This window comes from Macrobrachium nipponense, chromosome 28 (assembly GCF_015104395.2).
Source record: "Macrobrachium nipponense isolate FS-2020 chromosome 28, ASM1510439v2, whole genome shotgun sequence".
Classification (NCBI taxonomy): domain Eukaryota; kingdom Metazoa; phylum Arthropoda; class Malacostraca; order Decapoda; family Palaemonidae; genus Macrobrachium; species Macrobrachium nipponense.
Genome location: NC_087217.1, coordinates 29,193,984 through 29,221,660, shown reverse-complemented (window position 1 = coordinate 29,221,660; position 27,677 = coordinate 29,193,984). Strand labels below are relative to the sequence as shown.

Below are 27,677 nucleotides of genomic sequence, written 5' to 3'. Positions count from 1 at the left end.
AATAGCCTGTAGCCTACAAGGTTTATTTACCCCACTCATTTGCGGATCCCAATGTAACTAAAAACGGCATTTTTTGTTTTAGCCCATAGATGAGAGGCTCAGGATTATAATTGAATGTAACTTAACTTAACTTTAGGGCAATATAACTCACTCATATGCCTTGGGCTAAGCTGTTAGGATAGGCTAGATATGAAATGTGGCATTGTAGGAATGGTGGTAAAACAACTGAAGATGAAGTAGAGTGCATTTGTAAGGGGTTGGGGGAGGAATCATTGTGGAGGAGGTCTAGGGGGCCTGTGAAGCCTCCCCCAGCAAGGTTAGGACTTGGCGTCCAAGGTTAGGTTAGGTAAAAGTAAGTCTGGTTTGACATACTATAGATATACCTACTTTGGCATGTGCTCCATGAAATTTACCATAGGTATACACTCCAAAATTTATCTATTTATCCATTAACCTAAAAATTTTCTGCAATTTCTGTCACTATTTGTTTTCATAACTTTGGAATGCCATTTGAATGCCTGTTTGGTGCTGTGAAAAGCTCTCCAGGGTAACTCAAGATCACCTACCCACCATGTGGTTGTTTTGTGGCGAAGGAACAGCTGACGGTTTGTCATGGTTAAAGTCATGGGTTTTAATTAGAGGTCATTTTAGGTTGTGCCTCAGGGTATTTGTTATGTCAGGGGTCAGTACTGAGATTTTTGCTGTTTTATCTTGGTAATGGAAGAAGTTACATTGTATTGCATTAGACTAGGCTCCTTGGAGCTGTTTTATGCATATGACCCAGTGCTAACAGCTTATTGGTAGATATCAGTGAAGATTTACTGCACAGTTTAGAAATGTAGCTTCAGGGTATGTTTATAAATAGATGGCTGCTTTCATTTAAATTTGCTCATTCCTTCATTCATCCCAGGTTTATGTCTGTTGATGAGATTACCATTATTAGTGTAGCACTCAGACAGTTTTCAAACATCCCAGTGCTAGCTCAGGATTATTGTTGATTCACTCTTTTGACACTCATGATCTCATTTCAGGAAGACCCCCCAGAATCAGATGATTCTGACGAAGAAATTCCACCGGGAGGCGTTCTGTTTCCCATTGTCGCTATTCAAGACATTGAATCTGGCGAGGAAGAAAATGGCGCGGAAGACGGCAATTCTTCCATCGGAGATAACGGACCTGATATTGAAGTACGTTGATTCTTTAGGCCACGCTTGGTTGCTCTGTACTATGCTAAAAAAAATTTCTTTAATTTTTGCAAATTTTTTCATTTGTGTTCTTTCACAGTTAATTCATAAAATACAATTAGCCTGTAGTTATAAGTGATGATTATTTTTTCTTTACTCTCACTGTTTGTTAAGAGTTCCCTTTAGAATCAGAGCATTGTCATGTTTTAATTTTTTGTATTTTCAGGATGCCCTCAGTGAGGCTGACATTAGTGTGAATGATGATTCAGATGTGAGTACAAAGCATATTTTTAAGTGTGTAGGTTAACATTTTAGAATTTTGAGAAACTGAAATAGTAAAAGTAGTACATAATTTCATTCTTTTATCTGTAAGCACCATTAACTTGATGGCTATTCTTGCCACTATTACTGTCAATGACACTTATGGCACTGTAACTTGATGCAACATAAGATCAAATCACCTTAAGTCGGTGTTGCCATAAGTCATTGACGCACTGTATGGATACTGACCTTTAGATTTCACATACCGTATATTTTGGCGTATAAGTCGACCGGAAGATAAGTCGACCCCCCAATTCTGAGTAAATTTTTATGATTTTAACTAATATCGGGCATATTAGTCGACCTATAAAATGTGAGGCCAACCGTACGCTCAAAATAAGCAGCAGGGTAAAACGTATCATATAAAATAACCTGAATGTTATTACGGTACATATGTTGCTCTACTTACCATAAGAAATACAGGTAATATACTCGGTATGTTAACAAATCTGTGTAATATATAAAAGATGAATACTGGCAAATATGATTAGAAATGACGAAACGAAAGCTACGTTACTCGAGTGTAATGTAAACAAACAAAGCGCTAACTAACGCTGCATAACAGCCTACGTATATATGTATGTACAAACTGTCACTCAAGTTTTAATGTTTTTGATTGGGTTGTTAAAACGACGTACCTGTATTTTATTATTATGTTGAATATTCCTTGACCATTGGTTCTTCTATGGCATAAACAGGCTCATTTGAGGACGAACTTGCAGTTGATTCACCAGATTTCAAACTGGGATCCTTATGATGAAACCGTGAATGATAATTTGTCTGATGAATTGTTTAATTCAAGTGACGATGACTCAAGTAATTTTGAAGGATTTTAAATATATTTTATTAATACAATTTTTTTTTATTTTATTTAAAGTGATAAAGATTTCATACCATAAAATGTTTTTGAACAATACCCCGGTAAATACAAAACTGTCAGAGTGAACGCATCCTTCTCAATTACTGTACTACAAATAGCTACGCAATGTTTACACTTGCTGTGCGATTGGGGTTTCTTCAAGTTACTTTGATTTGTTTCATTTGTTCCGATACGTAATACAAACCATCGGTCCTTTAACAATAGGAAGTAGCTAGCGGCAGCTGGAACGGTCGTAAGCTTCGAACAAGGGGAGAACGGTAGTTAACTGCTTGTCCGCGCGCCGCGCGACTGGGAGGTAAACAAATCACTTTTGCTTTCGGCCGCGGGTGTGAAGGACGTGTTCGTCATCGCTCTCATGCCCGCTTCATCGTCGTATGCTTTGTTTATAACTGTGTGTTTCTACTAATGGTTTGTTTGACTTGAAATGAAACTGTAAGTACACTGTTTTCATTTTCATTACTTAATTATGAACCAACATGGAGCTATCGCCGTAGATGCGGCGATTTCCTCTCTTTTCATAAATTGAACCCTTGAATTATGTCTCGGTGCCGAGGGCGGGCGCGCTCGCGCCGAGTCATGTATTTTGGGCGAAAGTGTGTAATTGAAAAATGTAAGTACTTTTTTTCATTATATTTTTGCCCTGTGCGTTTTGTTACCGAGAGCGTGATTGCGCTCGGCACGAGCCTTTTATTTTGTATGATAAAATGCAATGAAAGTGGATTCGCAATACAGTATTCTTTTCATTTTCATTATTTATTTGCATTTAAAATTTCTAATTTAATTTGGATCAATTTTCGCTCTTACCCGGGAATTGATCCTTACGATTATTTTCTGTGAAAGTGAAATCGCAAGTGCAGTATTCTGTTTCATTTTCATATATATTTTATGATAGCATCATATTTTTATTTGGAATCAAGTTTCCGTTCTTACCCGGGAATTGATCTTTTTCCCTTTAAGTTCTATGAAGTGAATCGCAAGGGCAGTATTCTGTTTCATTTTCATATTACTTTTCACTGCTGTGCGGGGGTAGGGGAAGCGAAGGTCTACCAGGAAGTCGTCGGAAAGCTCTCCCGCGACTCCCTTGGTATCCGATTCTTCGTCTTCCTTCCTGCCCCCCACCCCCCGCTCAGCTTCTTCGTTGTATTTTGTATTTGGGGTCTTCCTTGCGTTCGGGGTGGGGCATGTCTTCCCCCGTGCGTGAGGGAACCCCTCTTACTAATCTATCTATGCTACCGCAGGGTGCTACATCCGTGGGAGAGAGCGACCTTGGACAGGTATGGACCACCGCGGCGGCAGGGCGTGCCTAGCATCCACGGGCTGCTGCAGCGTCTAGCGAGGTCTGGGGTCGGTCTCCACTACTACCACGGCCGCTTATGCTGCTCCCCCCCCTCCTGGTCTACACTCGCCCCATGCTGTGTCGGTGACGCCGTCTGCCGCTACTAGGGCCGCCGCCGTACCGAGGGGGTGTTGCTGCCTGCGCCGCCTGTTTTCTTCGTGTTGCCTGCCCCAGACTTCCGCTGTTCCAGCAGCTCGCCCCTGGACCGGCCGCCAGTACCCAGGTTCCCGCTGGCTGCCGATGATTCTACGAGGCGATCGCTGGGCCTGCCGTACCTGCCGCTGATGTGATTCCCGCTGTTGGCTTGGCTGTCCCTTCTGGGTCTACCGCTGCCGCTGTTCCTGCCGCTCCTGAGCTGGTTGCTGTTCCTGCCGCTCCTGAGCTGGTTGCTGTTCCTGTCGCTCCTGGTTCCTGAGCCTGTCCATGCTGGTCCTGCCCACGGTGTGTCTTCCCCAGTCCCAGGTCCTTCCGGACAGGTGCAGTCGGGCCGTATTGCTTCGGCAATAGCCCCGGCTCCGGCCTGGATGGAGGACCTGACGACTGTCCTGCGTGAGCTGAGGAGAAGAGGAAGAAGAGGAAGCTGTCATCCTCGTCTTCATCATCTGCTGCTGCCTCTTCCCCTTCGACTTCTAAGGCCCATAAGCCGAAGAAGAAGAAAAGGCTGCCTTCCCCCCTAAGGAAGTCTCCTTCGGGAACTTCTAAGGGCCGGGGTGGGACGGGGGGTCCTTCTGCTGGTTCCCTCCTGCTCCTTCGGGAGCGGGGCCCGTCTCCCCTTCCGTAAGGAAGAGGTAGACGGGGACCAGAGGAGTATCGGTTAGCTCTGGTACTTCCTCGCCTGGTGCTAGCGGCGATGCCGCTACGCCAGGTTCCGGCTCGGTCTCTCGTTCGCGAGAGATCCCGACGTGTACGTTCTACCTCGGGAGACCGTGCAGCCAAGTTTCGGCGCCAGAGTTCGCTCGGCGCCAAGACGCGGCACGGAGCAGAAGGCTGGTGAGAGCCGCTCAGGTGACTCTCGCCAGGCCAGCGGCCGCTATTGCAGCGACCAGCTGGTAACCCGGGTTTCCCCCCCTAAGAAGGCTCCTTCGGGACCTTCTAAGGGCCCGTCTCGCTCCGGCGATTTCGGGGAGCTCTTCTGCTGGTCCTCCTGCTCCCTCGGGAACAGGGCCCGTCTCTTCTTCTACCAAGGAGAAGAAGACGGGGACCAGAGGAGTAACCAGCTGCGGCTGGGCCACTTCCTCGCCTGGTTCTAGCGGTTCTGCCGCTAAACCAGGATCCGCCCTCTGCTTCTCGGTAGCGAGAAGTACCGAGTGGACAGGTCTCTCCCGCGGGATGACCGTCCAGGCCAAAGTCTTGACACCCGAGCTCGCTCGCCGTCAAGACCGAAGCGCGGAGCAGAAGACTGGCGAGAGTCGTGCAGACGACTCTCGCCAGGCCAGTGGACGCTCTCGCAGCGACCAGCTTGCTGCTGGGTTGACGTGACGGTCGCTGACCAGCCACGGGTTGAGGCGAGGAAGGGGTCCCGCGGCCGTGGCGGTACCAGCCACGGCTGGTACCAGCGGCTCGACGCGCCGAGGAGGACGCTCACCGGTCTCACCGCGACAGCGAGCCTAGCAGGTAACCTGACGCCCTCCCATCGGGACCGGGCGGAGAGACGGTAACCAGCAACAGCTCGCCTACGCTAGAGATCAGCGTCGACGTTCTCAGCCGAGCCTCTCGCCCCAGGCGAGCGGCAAGGCTAAGCCTGCTGCTCGATCGCCACCGCGGTTGACGATCAGCAGCAGCCCTCCAAGCACGCTGTTCCTGCCAGCGAGCTAGGGGGAGCGTCAGGTCTGCCTCTCCTGTACCTTCAACCTCCTCGGGCTACACCGGGAGGATCGAGGTAACTATGAGTGATGCGAGAGGTGCGCCGCTCGCGACCCCGCTATGACGCCGTATGGACCAGGCACGGTTCTAGGACCGACCAGGACATACGCGCAAGTAGCTCGAGGCGACCGTCAGGGGTCTGCCGCTGTTCCTCCTTCTGAAGGAGGAGTATCTCGGGAATCGTTCTTGCTGGAGGGACTGGAACGGTACTACTCCGCAAGACTCGGTTTACTCCCGAGATACAGAGGAATTTGCAGAAGTCATTAAGCTGATTCGTCAGCATAATGACCTTGCGGAAGGATTGCCGCTCCCACCAGCAGAGCCTACGTCTCTGCTCGAGTCGTTTTGGGGCCCGAGAGGGAACCCAAACCGACGGTGGTCTGCGCGATCGGAGCTTGCCGATTCTGTCTCGAACCAGAGTCTCTCGTCTCCGGACAAGAAGGCTCTCTCAGTTCTGGCCGGTCGATCAAGCTACTTCCACCTCCTCTACTGCGACAGCGGCGTTTCTACGTGTCTTCGGACACCGTATTTAAATACTCCTTCGTCCTCCTGAGAGGTTTCGACCTCGACGAGGACTGGAATGAGTCGGAGGACGGTATCGGCTCTCTCCTGTCAGGTGTCGATCAGCCCCACCCAGACGACGTTCACAGTGGCGGCAGACCCTTACCTACAGTGAGAGTTCGTAACCCTCCGCGGGAAAACTTTTTCTCCTGACGATACGTTTTCCCAGACTCTGAGAGGCCATCGCCGCAAGGCGATGGCTGCTCCTACTCTTCTCCAACTGCTAGTTCCACTGGGAAGGCGAGCGAGTATCCAATTCCTCTTCCATTCCCTCTCTCCTTACGGCTACGAGGGAAAGGGGAGGGATCCTACAGAGATTTCTCTGTAGGATCCCACGTTGGGGACTCCGCTACCGGGGGGACCTTCGGGTCCTACCTGACGTAAGCCCCGGTCGTTGAGGAGGGATCCTGCCCCATTCTCGATTTCTACGGGAATCGAGAGGACCACCACCGATATCGTTTGACGAATTCGGTGGGGTTTCGCAGACTGCTTAGAATTTCTACGGAATTTCTAGCGCATTCAGAGTGTTCGAGTTTTTTACGATCTCCAAACACTTAGGCGAGACCACGGTCCAAAGTGAGCGAGACGAGAATCCCCGATATGTTACACGATAATCGGGAATCTCGCCTATGCTCGAATTCCTGGAATTTCTAGCATTAGGAAGAAGACTGCTGCTGAAAGAAACTATCTCACAGTAGGCGACCAACCTGGAATAGAGAAGATCGGACGAGAATATCCAGTTTGGCTTGAACTATCGTCTTAGTATTCTGTTCACCATTGAAGCTTTCCTTCGAGGAAGACTTCTCCTTCACTCTCTCTCTTTTGATAGAGATCGAAGGTGGTCGATCTCCAATCCTTATTTTGTTTTCTTGAAGGAAAGAATTAGGATGGAGATCGTTGTTCAGAATCCTACAAATATACTACGTATATTAACCTCGCGACATGATTCTACTAAGCAGTTGAATTGTCCGAGGGGTAGGCGCATATCCTAGTTTATCTACGGAATTGCGACTTAGAAGAGAAGTATTCTAATTGAACTGCAACTCGGGGTTGCCTGCAACCTCCCAGGAGTTTTCAGTTTCAATTTTATATACTTATGGTTTTGTCACGACAACACCATTTCAACTTTTATATTTACCGAAATTCGTTTCGCCTAAATATACTTGCTCGAGCATATCTTTTATGCTCGGTAGTTCTAGCCGAACGCATTCCTTCGTGGAATAATGGATTACCTGGCAACTCAGGATGACGAGTCAGCGAGAGCTCAGGCTCAACTACTGCGTATTGAACTGCCTGATAGCAGCTCAGTATCAGCTGGGCCTCCGAGATGCACGCTCAGTTATGTCTCTCTCTGCCCTGCTTTGATTGACTACCGAACCGTATCTCTGCCCAACAATCATGGACTTAGGTCTCTGATTAACGGGGATTCTCGCAATAATGAAGGACCATCTACTGCTGTGACGCTAGATTCCATCGCCTTCGACATTGCGAGAATTTTCAACAGATATCTCTTGGACTCTTTCATCTTTCTGTTTACCGCACGGTAACAGAAGTCTGTACAAGTCTCCCGCTGCATCGCACTGCGATAATGCGAATGATTTTGCAGACATCTGAGTTTTTGTCTTCAAAATATCTCGTATTTCGTAGGTGTACAATTGTTCATTGTTCAACCCGAATTACAAGATGTGTCAGAAGACATCGCCTACTCTCCGACCTGACAGCTCTACTTCCAAATGTTCAGCCCATGAGAAAGCAGTTCTTCAGGCGGCTTTCCCCTGTGTTTTCATTACTGAAGAACGCCCCGCTTTCATTGCAACTACGACTTCTCACCGGACAGCAATGAAATAGCGGTTAGCGTTTTCAGTCATTTGTAAGCACAGGTTATGAATCTTGAGAATCCTTCTCTCGATTCGTCTGTGAAGACGTAGGTTGCATTCAATATCTACCTTCGTCTTCAACGGTACATAGTGTTGTTCTCCTTAGCTGAGATTCAACAACCATGAGATGTTTTGTTCCTTCAGGGACCCTCGGTCCTCTAGAAGGCAATTGACTTTTGCCGTGTTGGGCACATGCCTTAAGAGAATCATCACCTCGCTGTCCGGCATTGGTGGACAAACAAATACATTATTTGTTTGGTCTCTCGGCATAACCCTTTAAAGGCGAAGGTCACGTGACGTACTCGGATGCTTGGACAACTTGCCTTCTACGAACGCAGTCAGTCGGCAGCTGTCAGAGCGCCCGAGTCAGTTACGAACTACGCTGTTGACTTAGTTCGGTTGTTACAGAGCAATCATTAACTTCGTTTTAATAGCTTGTCACAGTACACATCCATCGACACCCACCATGGAGTGTCGGTGTCCTATCCACTACCGAGAACTTCGCTGCATGGGGATAGGAGATGCGAGAGACTTCGTGGCAAACGGACAGACCAGTATGGGTACTGGACATCACCGAAGTGAGAAGAGGGATAGGTCATGCGACTATTTTTCCTTCTTTTCCTCTGAGGAACTGCATGACTTCTCCTGCGAAGTCAAGCATCCAGGGGATGGGGATCCGTGACGCTCGATTTCGTACCGAATTCTTGTAGCGAAGACTCAGAAACCCTTCGGTCCCTGACTATTGGTTCGATCGTTCACAATCCCCTCCCTAATGGACTTCACCGCCTTCGATGCGAAGGAGATGCTGCCTTGTCCGCAAGAACTTCTCCTTGGCGCAGGTACTGAAGGCAGGGTCTGGTCCAACCAGACCACATGCCCTTCCTTCTACCTTCGGGGATATTGCCCACAGGTCCGGGTGGATCTTTTTTCCTTGGGACCCGTGGTGGCTGCTCAACACGTTGTGTAGCGAACCCAGGACCCTCGCAGGCTGAACAGCATCGAGTCCTGGTGTGACCGTAAGAATGGATGAGTGAATGAGAGTGTGACTGGCTCCTCTTCCCATCTTTTTTCTTCCCCTCATACCTGTGGTTAGAGGGACACGGTCGTCACCCTGCTGGATAAGGACAAGATGCAGGTGAGCTACTCCAACAGAGCCCCATCCTATCCCTTTCCCACTAGGGATAGGAGCGTATATCCACCACTTCCTTCCAACAAGGGGGAGGAAGTGGATGCCAGCTTGAGACAACCCATACTTTATGTTGCCTCTTGCAAACAGGAACAAGTTCTTGCTTGCATGTACGAAGAGATACGCTTGCCTCTCTCTTAGTACTCGGCCCAGAGGTCTGACCATTGATCCTGCGGTGCACACCCCGATCAATCGGACAGAGGCTTGGATCCCTCCCTTGCTCTTACGACCAGGGGAGACATTCCAGGGATGGACGAACACCAGTCTGTTCAGTCAAAAGACAATCAGGATTCCTGCCCACCAAGGAAGTGAGTCTTTTCCTATTGTTAAAACGGACCCGATGGTTTTGTTTATTACGTATCGGAACAAATGACAATTTGTCGAAAATTGCATTTGTTCCGATACGTAATAACAAACCCTCGGTCCTTTAAACAATAGGGAAGTAGCTAGCGGCAGCTGGAACGGTCGTAAGCTTTCGAAACAAGGGGAACGACGGTAGTTAACTGCTTGTCCGAATCGTCGCGCGCCGCGCGACCTTGGAGGTAAACAAATCACTTTGCTTTCGGCCGCGGGTGTGAAGGACGTGTTTGTCATCGCTCTGCCCGCTTCATCGTCGTATGCTTGTTTATATTGTGTTTTCTACTAATGGTTTGTTTGACTTGAAAATGAAACTGTAAGTACACTGTTTTCATTTTGTTTTCATTACTTAATTATGAACCCTTGAATTATGTCTCGGTGCCGAGGGCGCGGGCGCGCTCGCGCCGAGTCATGTATTTGGGCGAAAGGGTGTAATTGAAAAATGTAAGTACTTTTTTCATTATATTTTTGCCCTGTGCGTTCGTTACCGAGAGTGTGATTGCGCTCGGCACGAACTTTTAATTTTGTATAATAGAATGCAATGAAGTGGATTCGCAATTGCAATATTCTTTTCATTTTCATTTATTGATTGCATGAATTTAATCTGGATCAATTTTCGTTCTTTACCCGGGAATTGATCTTACGATTTTTTATGTGAAATGAAATCGCAAGTGCAGTATTCTGTTTCATTTTTCACATATATTTTATGATAGCATCATATTATTGGATCAAGTTTCGTTCTTACCCGGGAATTGATCTTTTCTCTTTAAGTTCATGAAGTGAATCGCAAGGGCAGTATTCTGTTTCATTTTCATATTACTTTTCACTGCTGTGTGGGGGCGGGGGTGTGGGGGAACGAAGGTCTGCCAGGAAGTTGGTAGCCGATTCTTCGTCTTCCTTCCTGCCCCCCGCTCAGCTTCTTCATTGTATTTTGTATTTGGGGTCTTCCTTGCGTTCGGGGGGGTGGGGCATGTCTTCCCCCCGTGCGTGAGGGTAACCCCTCTTACTAATCTATCTATGTTACCGCAGGTGCTACATCCGTGGGAGACGACCTTGGATGTAGATGTAGATTTCCTCACGAGGTTTGTACTCGTTGTCGGGGGGGGGCGAGAGTGCTCCCGCAACGGACCCTGTGTAACGTGTATGCATTCGTCAGAGGCAGTGGGTGCTGTACGAGGACACAAGAAGTCATCGGAAGTCCAGTGACTCCTTTGGTAACGGACGTCCAGTTGTACTCGGGGTCTTCCGTCCGCTCTGGGTGGGGTTCTCTCCCCCCAGGCGCGAGGAAGCCCCTCTAATTAACCCGACTGTTGCTTCCGCAGGTTTGCCATCAGCGAGGACGACCTGGACAGGTGTGGGAGTCGCTGGGACTGCAAGGGGTTGATTTCAGCGGTTGGCGGGGTCGGCAGTGGTCACTCATGATACGGTAACCACTACAACAACCACAATCTCGACCCAGCATATGAGATGTCACCGCACCTGGTGTACACACCACATGTCATGTCGGTTAACACACGGCTGCAATCCAGAACCAATTCCTGCCGTGCCAATCAGGACGTGCCACCGCCACCTGGGTTTTTGTTATTGCCGACCCCGGACTGCCGCTGCCCAAAGAGTACCCCCCTGGACCTGCCGCCAGTGCCGAGGATGACGGTAGCTGCCGACAGGACGCCTGTCTCTCTGTGGTACCTGCCGTGCCTGCGTACCTGTTGCGGTCCCAGCCGCTCATTCCCTTTCAGATCAGGTGCCTGCTGCTCATTCACTTTCAGATGTTCCTGCTGTTCCTGGACCTGTTCCTGTTGTTCCTGCTGTTGGTGATGCTGTCACAGTCTCAGGTCTTTCCGGACAGGTGCAGTCGGGCCCTGTTGCTTCGGCAACTGCCCCGGCTCCCTCCTGGATGGAAGACCTGACGTCTGGCCTGCGGAGCCTGGCGAAGAAGAAGAGGAAGAGGAAGAAGGTGTCGTCGTCGTCTTCGTCGTCTTCTTCGTCGTCCGCTGCCTCTCCTTCCCCTTCGACTTCTAAGGCCAAACAGCCGAAGAAGAAGAAGGTTGCCTCCTTCCCCCCTAAGAAGACTCCTTCGGGATCTTCTAAGGGCCCGGCTCGATCAGGCGAGCTGGGGAGCTCTTCTGCTGGTCCTCCTGTTCCTTCGGGAACGGGGCCCGTCGCTTCTTCTGCGAAGAAGAAGTCGACGGGGACCAGAGGGCACCAGCCTCGGCTGGTGCGTCCTCACCTGGTGCTAGCGGTCTGCCGCTAAACCAGGTTCAGTCTCGGCCGCATTCTTCGTCGTCTGAGAGAGCAGCGAGTGGACGCTCTTCCAAGAAGACCGTCCAGCCAAAGTTTTGACGCCCGAGCTCGCTCGCCGTCAAGACAGCGGCGTGGAGCAGAAGACTGGCGAGAGTCGTGCACACGACTCTCGCCAGGCCATGGACGCTCTCGCAGCGATCAACTGGCTGCTCGGGCTAACGTGACGGTCGCTGATCAGCCACGGGTTGAGGCGAGAAGGAGTCCCCGCGGCCGCCGGTACCAGCCACGGCTGGTACCAGCGACTCGACGCGCCGAGAGGACGCTGGCCGGTCTCGACGCGACACAGAGCCTAGCAGGTCACCCGTCCGCCGCTCCCGATGGGACCGGGCGGGCGACGGTGACCAGCGGCAGGCTCGGCCTGACGCTAGAGATCGGTCTCGACGTTCTCAGCCGAGCCAATCGCCCCAGGCGAGCGGTAAGGCTAGGCCTGCTGCTCGACCGTCACCGCGGCTGTTGACGATCAGCAGCAGCCCTCCACGCACGCTGGTCCTGCCAGCGAGCGAGGGGGGGTGGGAGCGTCAGGTCTGCCCTCTCCCATAACGGGTTGAGGCGAGGAAGGGGTCCCCGCGGCCGTCCGGTACCAGCCACGGCTGGTACCAGCAGCTCGACGCGCCGAGAGGACGCTCGCCGGTCTCACCGTGACAGCGAGCCTAGCAGGTCACCTGACGCCGCTCCCATCGGGACCGGGCGAAGACGGTAACCAGCAACAGCTCGCCTGACGCTAGAGATCAGCGTCGACGTTCTCAGCCAAGCCTCGTCCGCCTCAGGCGAGCGGCAAGGCTAGGCATGCTGCTCGATCGCCACCGCGGGTTGACGATCAGCAGCAGCCCTCCAAGCACGTGCTGGTCCTGCCAGCGAGCTAGGGGGGAGCGTCAGGTCTGCCTCTCCTGTACCTTCAACCTCCTCGGGGCTACGCCACGGGAGGAGCGAGGTACCTATGAGTGATCGCGAGAGGTGCGCCGCCTCAGCGACCCCGCTATGACGCCGTATGGACCAGGCACGGTTCTAGGACCGACCAGGACAATACGCGCAATTAGCTGGAGGCGACCGTCAGGGGTCTGCCGCTCTTCCTCCTTCTGAAGGAGGAGTATCTAGGGATCTGTTCTTGTTGGAGGGACTGGACGGTCCTTACTCCGCAAGACGCGGTTACTCCCGAGATACAGAGGAATTTGCAGAAGTCATTAAGCTGATTCGTCAGCATAATGACCCTGCGGAAGGATTGCCGCTCCCACCAGCAGAGCCCACGTCTCTGCTCGAGTCGTTTTGGGGCCCGAGAGGGAACCCAAACCGACGGTGGGTCTGCCGCGATCGGAGCTTGCCGATTCTGTCTCGAACCAGTGTCTCGTCTCCGGACAAGAAGGCTCTCTCAGTTCTGGCCGGTCGATCAAGCTACTTCCACCTCCTCTACTGCGACAGCGGCGTTTTCTACGTGTCTTCGGACACCGTATTTAAATACTCCTTCGGTCCTCCTGAGAGGTTTCGACCATCGACGAGGACTGGAATGAGTCGGAGGACGGTATCGGCTCCTCTCCTGTCAGGTGTCGATCAGCCCCACCCAGACGACGTTCACAGTGGGCGGCAGACCCTTACCTTACAGTGAGAGTTCGTAACCCTCCGCTGGGAAAACGTTTTTGTTCTCCTGACGATACGTTTTCCCAGACTCTGAGAGGCCATCGCCGCAAGGCGATGGCTGCTCCTACTCTTCTCCAACTGCTAGTTCCACTGGGAAGGCGAGCGAGTATCCAATTCCTTCCCCATTCCCTCTCTCCTTACGGCTACGAGGGAAAGGGGAAGGATCCTACAGAGATTTCTTTGTAGGATCCCACGTTCGGACTGCGCTACCGGGGGGGACCTTCGGGTCCTACCTGACGTAAGCCCCGGTCGTTGAGGAGGAATCCTGCTCCATTCTCGATTTCTACGGGAATCGAGAGGACCACCAGCCGATATCGTTTGACGAATTCGGTGGGGGTTTCGCAGACTGCTTAGAATTCTACGGAAATTTCTAGCGCATTCATTAGTGTTCGAGTTTTTTACGATCTTCAAACACTTACGCGAGACCACGGTCCAAAGTGAGCGAGACGAGAATCCCCCGATATGTACACGATAATCGGGAACCTCGCCTATGCTCGAATTCCTGGAATTTCTAGCATTGTGAAGAAGACTGCTGCTGAAAGAAACTATCTCACAGTAGGCGACCAACCTGGAATAGAGGAGATCGGACGGGAATATCCAGTTTGGCTTGAACTATCGTCTTAGTATTCTGTTCACCATTGAAGCTTTCTTCGAGGAAGGACTTCTCCTTCACTCTCTTTGATAGAGAACGAAGGTGGTCGATCTCCAATCCTTATTTTGTTTTCTTGAAGGAAAGAATTTAGGATGGAGATCGTTGTTCAGAATCCTACAAATATACTACGTATATTAACCTCGCGACCTGATTCTGCTAAGCAGTTGACTTGTCCGAGGGGTAGGCGCATATCTAGTTATTCTACGGATTGCGACTTAGACGAGAAGTATTCTAATTGAACTGCAACTCGGGGTTGCCTGCAACCTCCCAGGAGTTTTCAGTTTCAATTTTATATACTTATGGTTTTGTCACGACAACACCATTTCAACTTTTATATTTACCGAAATTCGTTTCGCCTAAATATAATTGCCCGAGCATATCTTTTATGCTCGGTAGTTCTAGCCGAACGCTTCCTTCGTGGAATAATGGATTACCTGGCAACTCAGGATGACGAGTCAGCAGGTCAACCACTGCGTATTGAACTGCCTCATAGCAGCTCAGTATCAGCTGGGCCTCCGAGATTCACGGTCATGTATGTCTCTCTCTCCCCTGCTTGATGACTACCGAACCGTATCTCTGCCTAACAATCATGGACTTAGGTCTCTGATTAACGGGGATTCTCGCAATAATGAAGGACCATCTACTGCGGTGACGCTGGATTCCATCGCCTTCGACATTGCGAGAATTTTCAACAGAGATATCTCTTGGACTCTTTCATCTTTCTGTTTACCGCACGGTAACAGAAGTCTGTACAAGTCTCCCGCTGCATCGCACTGCGATAATGCGAATGATTTGCAGACATCTGAGTTTGTCTTCAAAATATCTCGTATTCGTAGTAGTGTACAATTGTTCATTGTTCAACCCGAATTACAAGATGTGTCAGAAGACATCGCCTACTCTCCGACCTGACAGCTCTACCTCCAAATGTTCAGCCCATGAGAAGCAGTCTTCAGGCGGCTTTCACCTGTGTTTTCATTACCGAAGAACGCCCCGCTTTCATTGCAACTACGACTTCTCACCGGACAGCAATGAAATAGCGGGTAGCGTTTTCAGTCATTTGTAAGCACAGGTTATGAATCTTGAGATCCTTTCTCTCGATTCATATGTGAAAGACGTAGGTTGCATTCAATATCTACCTTCGTCTTCAACGGTACATAGTGTTGTTTCTCCTTAGCTGAGATTCAACAAAACATGAGATGTTTTACTTCAGGGACCCTCGGTCTCTAGAAGGCAATTGACTTTCGCCTGTTTGGGTAGGGCATGCCTTAAGAGAATCATCACCTCGCTGTCCGGCATTGGTGAACAAACAAAATACATCATTTGTTTGGTCTCTCGGCATAACCCTTTAAAGGCGAAGGTCACGTGACTTACTCGGATTGCTTTGACAACTTGCCTCCTACCGAACGCAGTCAGTCGGCAGCTGTCAGAGCGCCCGAGTCAGTTACGAATTACGCTGTTGACTTAGTTCGGTTGTTACACAGCAACCATTACTTCGTTTTAATAGCTTGTCACAGTACCATACCATTGACACCCACCATGGAGTGTCGGTGTCCATCCACTACCGAGAAACTTCGCTGCATGGGGATAGGAGGATGCGAGAGACTTCCGTTGCTAACGGACAGACCAGTATGGGTACTGGGACATCACGAAGTAGAGAAGAGGGATAGGTCATGCGACTATTTCCTTCTTTTCCTCTGAGGAACTGCATGACTTCTCCTGCGAAGTCAGGCACCCAGGGGATGGGGATCCGTGACGCTCGATTTCGTACCGAACTTCGTAGCGAAGACTCAGAACCCTTCGGTCCCTGACGATTGGTTCGAGTCGTTCACAATCCCCTCCCTAATGGACTTCACCGCCTTCGATGCGAAGGAGATGCTGCCTTGTCCACAAGAACTTCTTGGCGCAGGTACTGAAGGCAGGGGTCTGGTCCAACCAGACCACATGCCCTTCCTTCTACCTTCGGGATATTGCCCACAGGTCTGGATCTTTTTCCTTGGGACCCGTGGTGGCTGCTCAAACACGTTGTGTAGCGAACCCAGACCCTCGCAGGCTGAACAGCATCGAGTCCTAGTGTGACCGTAAGAATGGATGGTGAATGAGAGTGTGACTGGCTCCTCCTTCCCATCTTTTTCTTCCCCTCTACCTGTGGTTAGAGGGACACGGTCGTCACCCTGCTGATAAGGACAAAGATGCAGGTGAGCTACTCAACAGAGGCCCCATCCTATCCCTTTCACTAGGGTAGGAGCGTATATCCACCACTTCCTCCAACAAGGGGGAGGAAGTGGATGCCAGCTTGAGACAACCATACTTTATGTTGCCTCTTGCAAACAGGAACAAGTTCTTGCTTGCTGGTACGAAGAGATACGCTTGCCTCTCTCTTAGTACTCGGCCCAGAGGTCTGACATTGATCCTGCGGTGCACACCCCGATCAATCGGACAGAGGCTTGGATCCCTCCCTCGCTCTTACGACCAGGAGGCATTCCAGGGGATGGACGAACACCAGTCTGTTCATCAAAAGACTCAGATTCCTCCCACCAAGAAGTGAGTCTTCCTATTGTTAAAGGACCGAGGGTTTGTATACGTATCGGAACAAATGACAATTTGTCGAAAATTGCATTTTTCCTAACTATACAAACCTGAGGTCCTTTAACATACAGTCCCTCCTCATGCCACCCCTCTGCGTATTTTGCATGGGCCAAAAGCAAAAGTGATTTGTTTACCTCCCAGACGATCGGACAAGCAGTTAACTACCGTTCTCCCCTGTTGTTCGAAGCTTACGACCGTTCAGCTGCCGCTAGCTACTTCCTATTGTTAAAGGACCTCAGGTTTGTATAGTTAGGAAAAATGCAATTTTCGACAAATTGTCATTTTTTCCTAACTATACAAAACCTGAGGACCTTTACATATAGTCCCTCCTCATGCCACCCCTCACTCTGCGTATTTTGCATGGGCCAAAAGCAAAAGTGATTTGTTTGACTGTCGGACAAGCAGTTAAACTACCGTTCTCCCCTTGTTTGAAGCTTACGACCGTTCCAGCTGCCGCTAGCTACTTCCTATTGTTAAAGGACCTCAGGTTTGTATAGTTAGGAAAAAATGCAATTTTCGACAAATTGTCATTTTATTAAGGTAATGGATGTTCTAATGGTATTATTATTGTCATATTACAGTGTGAATGTTTTTAATACTGGTATTTACATACATAGTTACCTCAAACAAGGCTGTCATTGTTATTAGCCAACTGTAAAGCCTGGATTCCTGTACCGATATGCCAAAATTATAAAGATTCACTTTTTGTTACCGGTAGATAAGTTGACCCCTTAATTTTGGCATGATTTTTTGGGGCTAAAGGGTCGACTAATACGCCGAAATATACGGTACTTGTATAATAATAATACTAATATAATATAATGATAATATAATAATAATAATATTGTATTTGTATGCTTATCCACAGACCGACAGTGACTCAAGTTCAGTGCCGGAGACCACCATTGAAGAGGTCTTTGGTATTAAACCTTCGGTTTGAAGCACACAGAAAAACCATCTCCAGACATTGTATGATTCTAAAGCAGTTGACTAGTGCAGTTGACTTATGTTTCCATCCCGAGCTCGAACTGCTATCAGCTGCCACATGGATGGAGGAAATCATCATGTGAGTAATTCAGTTGGTGTGTGTGGACTGTTATAAGACTTTAAAGGGCCTTCTGTCTTGAGGAAATGTTATTCGATGATTACTGACTCAGGGGAATCACGATGAAACTTTAATTGGTTATTTCAGTGCATGAACAATTTAAGAATTGTATCATTTAAATCATGTGTATAATGAGATATTGAATATTGGGTTTTAAACAGATGCCAGTTTTTGTGTTGATTTTACATAAATCAATGAAATTATATGTTAATTTAAAAGTAAATAATAGTTTTAGTCAAATACCAATTTGACAGTCTTCTTTACTTATAAGCTACATTTATCCTTAATTTTTGTCATGCTACCATTTTAGATGTGATATATTTTTAGATAAATTCAGGCCAATGGTAAGTGTAAAGTTCAGGTTAAGAACTCTACAGGCTAAGTAAGGTGTCATTTTTACCAAAAGCCATACCCCCCAAAAAAATTTATTATATTGAGGTGTTACTACTGCATTCACTTTTAGTATGTCAAATGACAATACATAATTGTCTAACTTTGACCCGTATGTTCTAGATATCGCTATAGTCGGGACACAGCTGAAGAAGTGACGAGATTGTCCCATCACGGACAAACCGTTGCCGCACCGTTTGTTACAGTGCTGACGGCAAAGTTCTTTACAGTGTTAGCAAAGACCAGTCCTTTGCCATCGTGGACATTCAGAACTCTTCCATAAAGTCACATTTCAAAGAAGCCCACGAAGCAAGTATATATAGCTTTGTTGAAATTGACGAAAATATATGTGCCACAGGTGACGATGACGGCGTTGTCAAGTTATGGGACTTGAGAAAAAACAAATCTATTTTTAGTTACAAATGTGGTGAACAAACTGTCCATTCTCTCTTTGGAGACAAAAAGTATGTGGCGGCAACTCTTTGCGATGGTTCGCTGTCGGGCATCAACATACGAGCCAAACGTTTGGAGGCCCAGGTAGGTCTTTGATTGGATTGTCTTGGTATATAATCCCTGCATTTTATGAGAGATCAGTTCCATCTAAAAATTATGGGTCCATAGGGGATAATGCTGACCTCATGCAGTGCACCTTGCACTACTAAGGCTCTTTGTAGCTTTCCGTCGGCGTTTAGCTACAACCTCTTTTATTACTTCTACTCTACCTCTGTTCATATTCTCTTTCTTCCATCTTACTTTTCACCCTCTCCTAACCAATTTGTTTCATAGGTATAACAGTGAGGTTTTCCTGACTGTTACACCCTTCATATCTTTTTACTGTCAATTTCTGATTCAGCAATGAACGACCTCATAGTTCCAAGCTCCTGCCCTTTGGCCAAAATTTTATATTATATTCTAAGAATTATTGATAGAATGTTATAGCTGCTATTTTTGTTCGGAGAGAAAATTACCAGAATTGCAAATTAGATGAGTTGGTTGAATTTACATTTTCCATTAAATTAACCTAACAATAATTTCAAGCCCTAACAGTAGTTTCATTTCAAGAGAGGGTTCCTTAGACTGTATTAGGTCCTGGTAGTTTAGGAAATCAGGCAGGATGTGTAGGATTCTCTGGTGGTGATGTCCAGTGACAGTTTAATGCATAGTTCCCTAATTTTACTGCTTCCTTGTTGATCAGTCTTCATGACAACAGTTTTCTGAAGATTGCAATTGTTGATTCACTTGTCTGAGGTTTTGTTTACATGGGAGGTAGATCCTCCTGTTTGACTCAGCCTATTTTATTTGAGGCATCTCTGAGGAGAGGTTATAAGTTGGGAGGAAGAGAGGTGTAGGGTGTAGGCACATGAATTATTTAACCAAGGTTGATGATTAGACTGACCAAAAAACAAAAAAGGCATTAAAGTATGATGGAAGTAGCAGCATTCAAGATGTCAAAGGTAGTTGGAAGAATGAATACCCTTGTAAATGAGGAGGGAGAGGCAGGTAGGAACCTTTAGATTCTTCTTTAGTTTAAAAAGAGTAGATGAATGTTTGGCACTATCAGTCGCAAGACAGTAAAGCAAACCAAGAAATTCATAATGAGGGCATATAATGATACCGTGTGGGGATTGCCATTTGGATACTCTTTCCCCATGAAGTTGGATGAGGAATGAACTTAATGTAGAGGGTATAATGGAGTTCATAGCTCATGGAAAGTTGAATTAGTTTCAAGCTGTGCATTGATAGTGTAGTGAAACTGAAAACCTAACTCTGAACTGCACATCTCATTTCAGTCTTCGAAGGCATAGTTAAACATGCATTGTTATTACATAAAATTTTATTTAGTGTATTATAAATACTTAAGTTATTGTCTAGTGTAATGAAAAGTCATGCAGTATGTAGTTGTAAAAATAATTGGAATTTCTTTAATTTTTCAAGTACTATATTGCAGTCTGCTGGTACTGTATGTGAATAGATGTCAGTTTTTATAGAAGTATTAGTTGTTTGAGGCCTTCCCAATTTTTTGTACTGTACTATTTAATTGGTTTAGCCTTTTTTAATCTTGATTTTCTTGAGTAGCCAGAGTATTGCATTCACAGAAAAATAATATGTAATGACAAATTTACATGGTGACTGATTCCATGTTGAACAGAAAATGCTTTTGCATAGGGAGACTCCAGTTATGCAGTAATTATATCCTTGAAGGTTAGAGACCTCAGTTGAGACCTCCCACCTTTTGTATACTGGAAACTCTCCTCTCTGCATATTGCCTTTAGATGGGATGCCAGTCACCCCAAGTATGAGATTTGATTGCACATAAATTGGAAGTGTGAATGATAAAAGAGATTTATCTTTTGTTAATGGATACTCGCTTGGCTTTGTCTAGACCATTGTTGGACTAGGAAATACCAGGACTAGGAAATACCAAAATAATAACAAAAGGTTTAGTTGTTGTGGCAAAATGGCCACACATGAAATGTTAAAATTTATTTGTTCCGATACGTAATACAAACCCTCGGTCCTTTAACAATAGGAAGGTAACTAGCGGCAGCTGGGATGGTCGTAAGCTTCGAACAAGGGGAGAACGGTAGTTAACTGCTTGTCGATCGTGCGCGCGCGAGAGGTGAAGAACCACTTTTGCTTTCGGCCGCGGGTGAGGGTGAAGGGACGTGTTCGTCATCGCTCTCTGCCCGTTTCATCGTCGTATGCTTTGTTTATATTGTGTTTTCTACTAATGGTTTGTTTGATCTTGAAAATGAAACTGTAAGTACACTGTTTTCATTTTCATTACTTAATTATGAATCAACATGGAGCTATCGCCGTAGAGGCGGCGATTTCGCTCTTTTCATGAAATGAATTGAATTATGTCTCGGTGCCGAGGGCGGGCGCGCTCGCCCCGAGTCATGTATTTTGGGCGAAAGTGTGTAATTGAAAGATGTAAGTACTCTTTTGTTCATGAAACTTACCTGACAGATATATATAGCTGTATTTTCTGAAGTCCGACAGAATTTAAAAATTCGCGGCACCACGCAGTGGGCGGCCAGGTGGTAGTACCCATTCCCACCGCCGCTGGGAGGCGGATATCAGGAAACTATTCCATTTTCTATTCATATTTTTTTCTGTCGCCGGTCGGTAAACAATGTTTACAGACCTCCGACTAGGATTTTGAAAACTTCATTAGCCACTTAAGTATCCTAATTATTCTTTCGATTATTAACTTGGATTGTGGCTAGGCATACGCTATCGTAAATTTTTTCATTGCATTTGATGTCTGAAGCTAGTTAGCCTAGTTTCAGACTTTGTTGTCTGCATGGTAAGGTGAGGCTACCGTAACTTTCGGTAGACACTCGCTTAGTATAATCTGACGTTTACATGTTTTCTTTGCATAAGGTAATTAGTGTAATGTGTGACTGATTACGGAAGAAGGAGGATTCAATTACGCATTTTAGAGCGTGTTAGAATCAGGAGTTTTCCTCCCACAGTAAACAGAAGTTAGAAAATAATGAACCTTTCTAACCTCCTGTAGATTTTTTTTGCCTAACCCTGTGGTATGGCTTACGAGCCTAGAATAAGTGTCTGCTAAAGGATTACATCAAGTAATCTTAGACTAAGTGCTCGCTCTCCAACCAGTGTTGTGAAGTGTAGTGCCCCTTGTGTTGTGGAGGGGGCGTCAGATCGGCCCCATAATGCCTCTAGGCCTGGACCTCTGTCGGACTCCCAGGACTCAGGGAGAGGGCCATGTCGAAAGCCGCAAGAGGGTTACGGGGGCTCCCCACCGATCTGGCGTCCCTTCGGCAGAACCTGTGACTCTTCCCAGGCTGCTAAGATCGTGCACGTGCGCGAATCTTGAAAGATTGCTTCTCGTCCTCCGAGGCGTCCTCCCCACACAGGGGTTGGAGTTCTCGGAAGGACTCGCGCCCCCTAAAGAAGCTTTAGAGAAGAGGACGCTTCACGTCCTCTCTCTCGTCACGAGAGGATGAGAGAGTAAAGAGACCACATTTTGCCCTTTTAGAAGAATGCACTGGCTCTTTTCCTAAGGGACATTTAAGGAGGCTCATTCATCTTGCCAGAAGAGTATTTGAGCCTCCTGCGAGAACGCTCATGTATATATCATTTATACATTATTAAGGAGGCTCATTCATCTTGCCAGAAGAGTGATTTGAGCCTCCTGCGAGTGACCGCTCATGTATACATCATGTATACATTATTAAGGAGGTCATTCATCTTGCCAGAAGAGTGATTTGAGCCTCCTGCGAGTGAACGCTCATGTATATATCACTTATACATTATTAAGGAGGTTCATTCATCTTGCCAGAAGAGTGATTTGAGCCTCCTGCGATTGAACTCTCATGAAGTTCTTGAGCTGAAGTGAACGTCAGGAAGTTAGAGTGTTTCAACCTCGCTAGCATTCCAAAAGAATTTGGTAATCAAGGACATTCTTGATTCCACCTTTTGGAGGAGCAACTCAGTATTCGTCTCCTCTCCTCATTGCGCTCCGTATACGTTATGTAACGTTCGCTTTACTTCGATAAAGCAAGCTGATAAGTTTGACGGCCGGCAAGCTGCTTTGCACAGTCAAACAACTTATGTCTCTGGTCGGCATAAGAAGGGCAATTTAGACGTGAGGAAGCTTTGCAGGTGCTCGACGTCCTATAAGTAGAGACATTCTCCAGGACGCTCGGCAAGCACCTTGCGGAAGACGAAAGCCATACGTCTTCCTTTAGTGTTCACACTCTTCAGGAGGAGCGTGCGGCTCTCCATGGAGACTCGCATGAGGACGTCCCTTAAAAATATTCAATGTCATACGCAAAACGCGGTTCGTCATAACATTGAGATGTTGGCAAGGTCGCTCGCCAGGACGCCTCTTGGCGGGCCTTGCATGCATCAAGGCGCTCAACGAGTTCCTCTCTGAAACGTCGTTCAGAAGACTTGGTGTTCTCTGCTCAGACACTCTCGTAGCTGGACGCTTTCCAGGACGCTTTTGAGGACGCTCGGCAGGAAGCTTTTGAGGACGCATCAGCAGGACGCTTTTCCAGCACGCTTTTGAGGACGCTCAGCAGGACGCTTTTGTGGACATTCGCCAGGACGCTTCGGTGGAAGCTCGGCAGGACGCTAGCGAGGACGCTAGCGAGGACGCTCGCCAGGACGCTAGCGAGGACGCTCGCCAGGACGCTAGCGAGGACGCTTTTGAAGACGCTCGGCATCCTACACGTCATGACGCTCGGTAGAGCATTGCCAGGACGTTCTTCAGAACGATAGGCGTCCTAGCATCAAGACGTTCGGCAGGATTCCTGCAAGAACGTTCTTCAAGAGGGCGTCGTCGAAGTAGAGGAAGGAGTTTGGTCTCGTCAAGATGTCTTCTTCGCTTTCTACGAAGGGAGCGTTCAATAGAATCCATCACTTGATGAATTCCAGGAAAACTGTAAGCAGATTTCGGTGTCATAAAACGCCTCGTCTGCTTTCGGGATTGCGCTGCCGAAGGGGAACATTAAGGTCCTTCCTGTCGTAAGCCCAGTCTCTAATCAGGAATCCTGCCCCTTCCTCGATTTCTGCGGGAATCGGGAAAACTATATGCTCGAATTCCTGGATTACTTTCTGTCATGTAATGGGTTAGTTCTCATTCACAAAGATCTTCATAACATTTTATCGCTTAAGCGATAAGTAACAAATTTCGGAAGAGCTCTCATTCATTTTCAGAACCGAACGTGGGACAGTCGTTTTCCTTTCTTTCTCTCCTTCCTCGTCAGGAAAGATGTAGTAGAGAATTCGATGTTCAAATTACTACAATACTTACGTAGTTTATCTTGCGTCATTTTGCTAACGCATGGGTCGAGTCATATACGCATATCGTATTAACCTCTGCGGATAGAAGCCGAAAGAACTGTTGTTTTAATGTATTTATTTGACACTCCCTTCAACCTTCCAAGAGTTTTCGGAGTAAGAACAACTCTTCAGGTATTGTTACGACAACACCAACTCAGCTTCTGTATTTAGCGAATTCTGTTTCGTTTAAATAGGCCTGCTTGAGAGTTTCCTTTTGCTCGATAATATCATACCTATTCCTTCGTAAAAAGAGTAGCTGGCAACTCAGGCAGATAGTATTCTGTTCTCCATTGAAGCTTTCCTTCGAGGAAGACTTCTCCTTCACTCTTTTTGATAGAGATCGAAGGTGGTCTATTCTCCAATCCTTATTTTGTTTTTTTTCTTTAAGGAAAAAATTTAGGATGGAGATCGTTGTTCAGAATACTATAAATATACTACGTATATTAACCTCGCGACATGATTCTACTAAGCAGTTGAATTGTCCGAGGGGTAGGCGCATATCCTAGTTATTCTACGGATTGCGACTTAGACGAGAAGTATTCTAATTGAACTGCAACATCAACTCAGCTTCTGTATTTAGCGAATTTTGTTTCGTTTTAAATATGCCTGCTTGAGAGTTTCCTTTGGCTCGATAATTCATACCTATCCCTTCGTAAAAGGAGTAGCTGGCAACTCAGGCATATAGTGCGAGACGATGATCAAGGCTGCTGTTACTGTGATCTACGCAGTACCGGCTAGCTCGGTGTCATGCGCGGTTGGTTACGTCTCTCTCCCTTGCGGGAATGGCTTAATAAACCGTCTCTTTGCCCTACAATCATGGATTTTAGCCTCGGGTTGAGGAATTTCTAGTAATCTTGAATGATCATACCTGCCGTTTACTTAGAAAATTTCAACAAGATATCTTTATACTTGTTAGGTGCGGGTTTACCGCACGTAACATTCTGTACGAATCTACGCGGCATAGCACTATAATAATGCTCTCTGCTTATGAAAAGCGCAGCCTTATTTAGGGAAGGAAGCAGGCTGAGTGAGGGAATGGATGAGTTTGCTGGGGACCATTTCCTCGCTGGAGAAGCTTGTTTTCCCTGAATAAACAGCAATTCAGACCTCTACAAATTTTCCTCACGAAGAAATTGGAATAACATCAAAGATCTTGTAATTCTAATTTTCTCTCAACGGCTTGAGGATCACCTCAGGTGATAGCGAGAGGGTGCCAGACATCCGAACAGAGACGATGTTCTGGCACATTGTCTGAAAGAATTGGAAGCCAAATTAGTCGGCTTTCCAGTTCCTCGAAGGGTGAGGTTGGATCGAGTGGCCAAATCATCTCGGATAATTTTTCTCAGCTCTCTCATAGCTCGAGAAGGAGAGAATTGGTTATGGTTGGGCACGGAACGTAACGATCCTCAATAGGTTCGTTAATCTGTGCACGTCCGTGGGGGTCTTCTCGATCGAAGGCAACAACTACTGACGTCTGAGTAATCCTCACTTAGAAGTATGTCGAAAGTGAGGAGAGACTGAGGGAGTCCTTTCGTTAAGTTTTTCGTAATATTGAAGACGAAGGAGCTTCCTCTTAAGTTGTTCCTTATTCATGATCCTAGAGGATTAGCTTTAGTCGCCACATGGTGGCCTCTAAGAGGTTGGATTCACAGAGGTCAGGTAATTCAGAGAATTGTCCAAAGACCCTTCCCGAGAGAATCGGTGTAATCAAACATCGTCACTTAGTGAAGTATCTAATATCTCTCCTCTCTGAGTCTGAAAGCGTTCAGACTATCGAGAAGCGATAAGATCTTCAAGATTAATGCAGTCTCTTGGCCAAGGCAAAGCAGTGCTGCCTATTTTCAGTTTTCAATCGGAGGGGGCCGTTTCTGGAGATAGTGAAGGGAAATGACTGTTCTCCACCTCGACCTCTGTGAATTTCGTTATGGTTCTATCTTTCCGTATGAAGTATGAGATAAGATAGAAGTCCTAACTGTTGTAGAATATGCAAATATGTTGTTGACGGCCTCTAGGCTCAGAGATTCGGTTCTGTCAAACAACAAAGCTTCACGATCTTTGAGGTCGGTGGAGATCTTGTATTCTCTGGATCAAAGGTTCCGGCATGGAACTTAGACGTAGTCTGAGTTTTCTGATGCCAAAACAAAGCATTTCGAACCTATCCTTTCTGCGAACTTAATACGCGTGACCAGAAAGGCTAATATTCTAAACCGCTCTAGCCACGGCAAGGAGGGTTAGTGAGGTTTTAGCCATCATCAGAGGTTTTGGCTTTAAAGGACATAATGCAGTCTGTCCGCTAAGCCTTCCGTTCTTGATAAGAACGAAAACCTGTCTGACCATTGACCCGAAGGCTTGGAGACCAAGGGTATGGCACAAATTATTGGACAAGGGCATTAGAGAGTCCTGCCCTGTAGGGTCTCTCAAGTTTTATCTTGATAAAACTATAGAAAGTCAAGGTCAACAGACAATCTGCGGTGTTCCGTAAAAAGACCAGACTAGTTTCATGTCCAAGAAACACCCTGGGCATGATAGCCAAGGAGTTTCTTTTAAGAGGTCTCATTCATTATGTTTGCATAAAGATTTGAGATTTTTTCTTAATATCAATGCTCAAGAGGTGAGGGCGCGGCCTCGGAAGCATTTCAACAGAGCATGACACTCAGTAACATCCTGAGTGCCACGCTTTTGCGAAGCAACTCTGGGTTCGCTTCACACTCCCGACAATCTGCGGTGTTCCGTAAAAAGACCAGACTGGTTCATGTCCAAGAACACCCTGGCATTATAGCCAAGGAGTTCTTTTAAGAGGTCTCATTCATTATGTTTGCATAAAGATTTTGAGATTTTTTCTTAATATGAATGCTCAAGAGGTGAGGGCGCGGCCTCGGAAGCATTTCAACAGAGCATGACACTCAGTAACATCCTGAGTGCCACGCTTTAGCGAAGTAACTCTGTGTTCGCTTCACACTCCCGACGGGATGTGAAGACGACATTTCAGATCCGTAAGTCGCTAGGACCATATATCCGTAGATATATTATTGGGTGCAAGAAGCAACACGAATCCTATCCTATAGAAAAGGATAGGTGTGCTTTTAACTTTGAAGGGTTAGTCGCTGAGGCGCGTTCCTTTTCTTTAGCCTAGAAGTTATGGAACTAACTTTGATAGGTTAGGTCAGGTGGTGGTTTAGCTTCGGTGCCCTCAAAAGTATGGTCATATGGTCTAGTCACATTGTGGTCACGCCCCGTTGACAGATCATCTAGAGCGCACCAGCATTACAGGTCTCTACCTCGCTGGCAACTCTAGTAACGCAGAAGCAGACTTTGGTGACAGTAATCACGAAGTCGGCTATGCTAACAGGTCAGGAACCAAGATGTATATCATCTACTTAATTTAGTTTCCCAAAAATCCTATCTGTCTCTTCCCACCATCCGAAGGTGGGATTCAGCTATATATATATCTGTCAGGTAAGTTTCATGAACAAAATGTTATTGTTATAATACAATTAAGTTTGTCATACTACCTGGCAGATATATATAAAATAAAATGCCCACACCTCCCTCAGGAGACAGTGGCACTGATAAAATATGAATAGAAAATGGGAATAGTTCCTGATATCCGCCTCCCAGCGGCG

At 47.0% G+C, this 27,677-nt stretch overlaps 1 protein-coding gene across 1 annotated transcript in view; it reads left to right on the top strand.

Annotated features, from left to right (window-relative positions):
- The first annotated feature begins 995 nt into the window (after nucleotides 1–995).
- Nucleotides 996–27,677, top strand: part of LOC135201142 (WD repeat-containing protein 55 homolog) — a 43,911-nt gene continuing 17,229 nt past the window's right edge. The window contains 6 exon segments of the mRNA XM_064230021.1: nucleotides 996–1,187; nucleotides 1,411–1,455; nucleotides 17,608–17,673; nucleotides 17,762–17,805; nucleotides 18,358–18,418; nucleotides 18,421–18,771. Of these exon segments, the coding sequence (XP_064086091.1) occupies nucleotides 1,017–1,187; nucleotides 1,411–1,455; nucleotides 17,608–17,673; nucleotides 17,762–17,805; nucleotides 18,358–18,418; nucleotides 18,421–18,771 (738 nt within the window). The 5' untranslated portion in view covers nucleotides 996–1,016.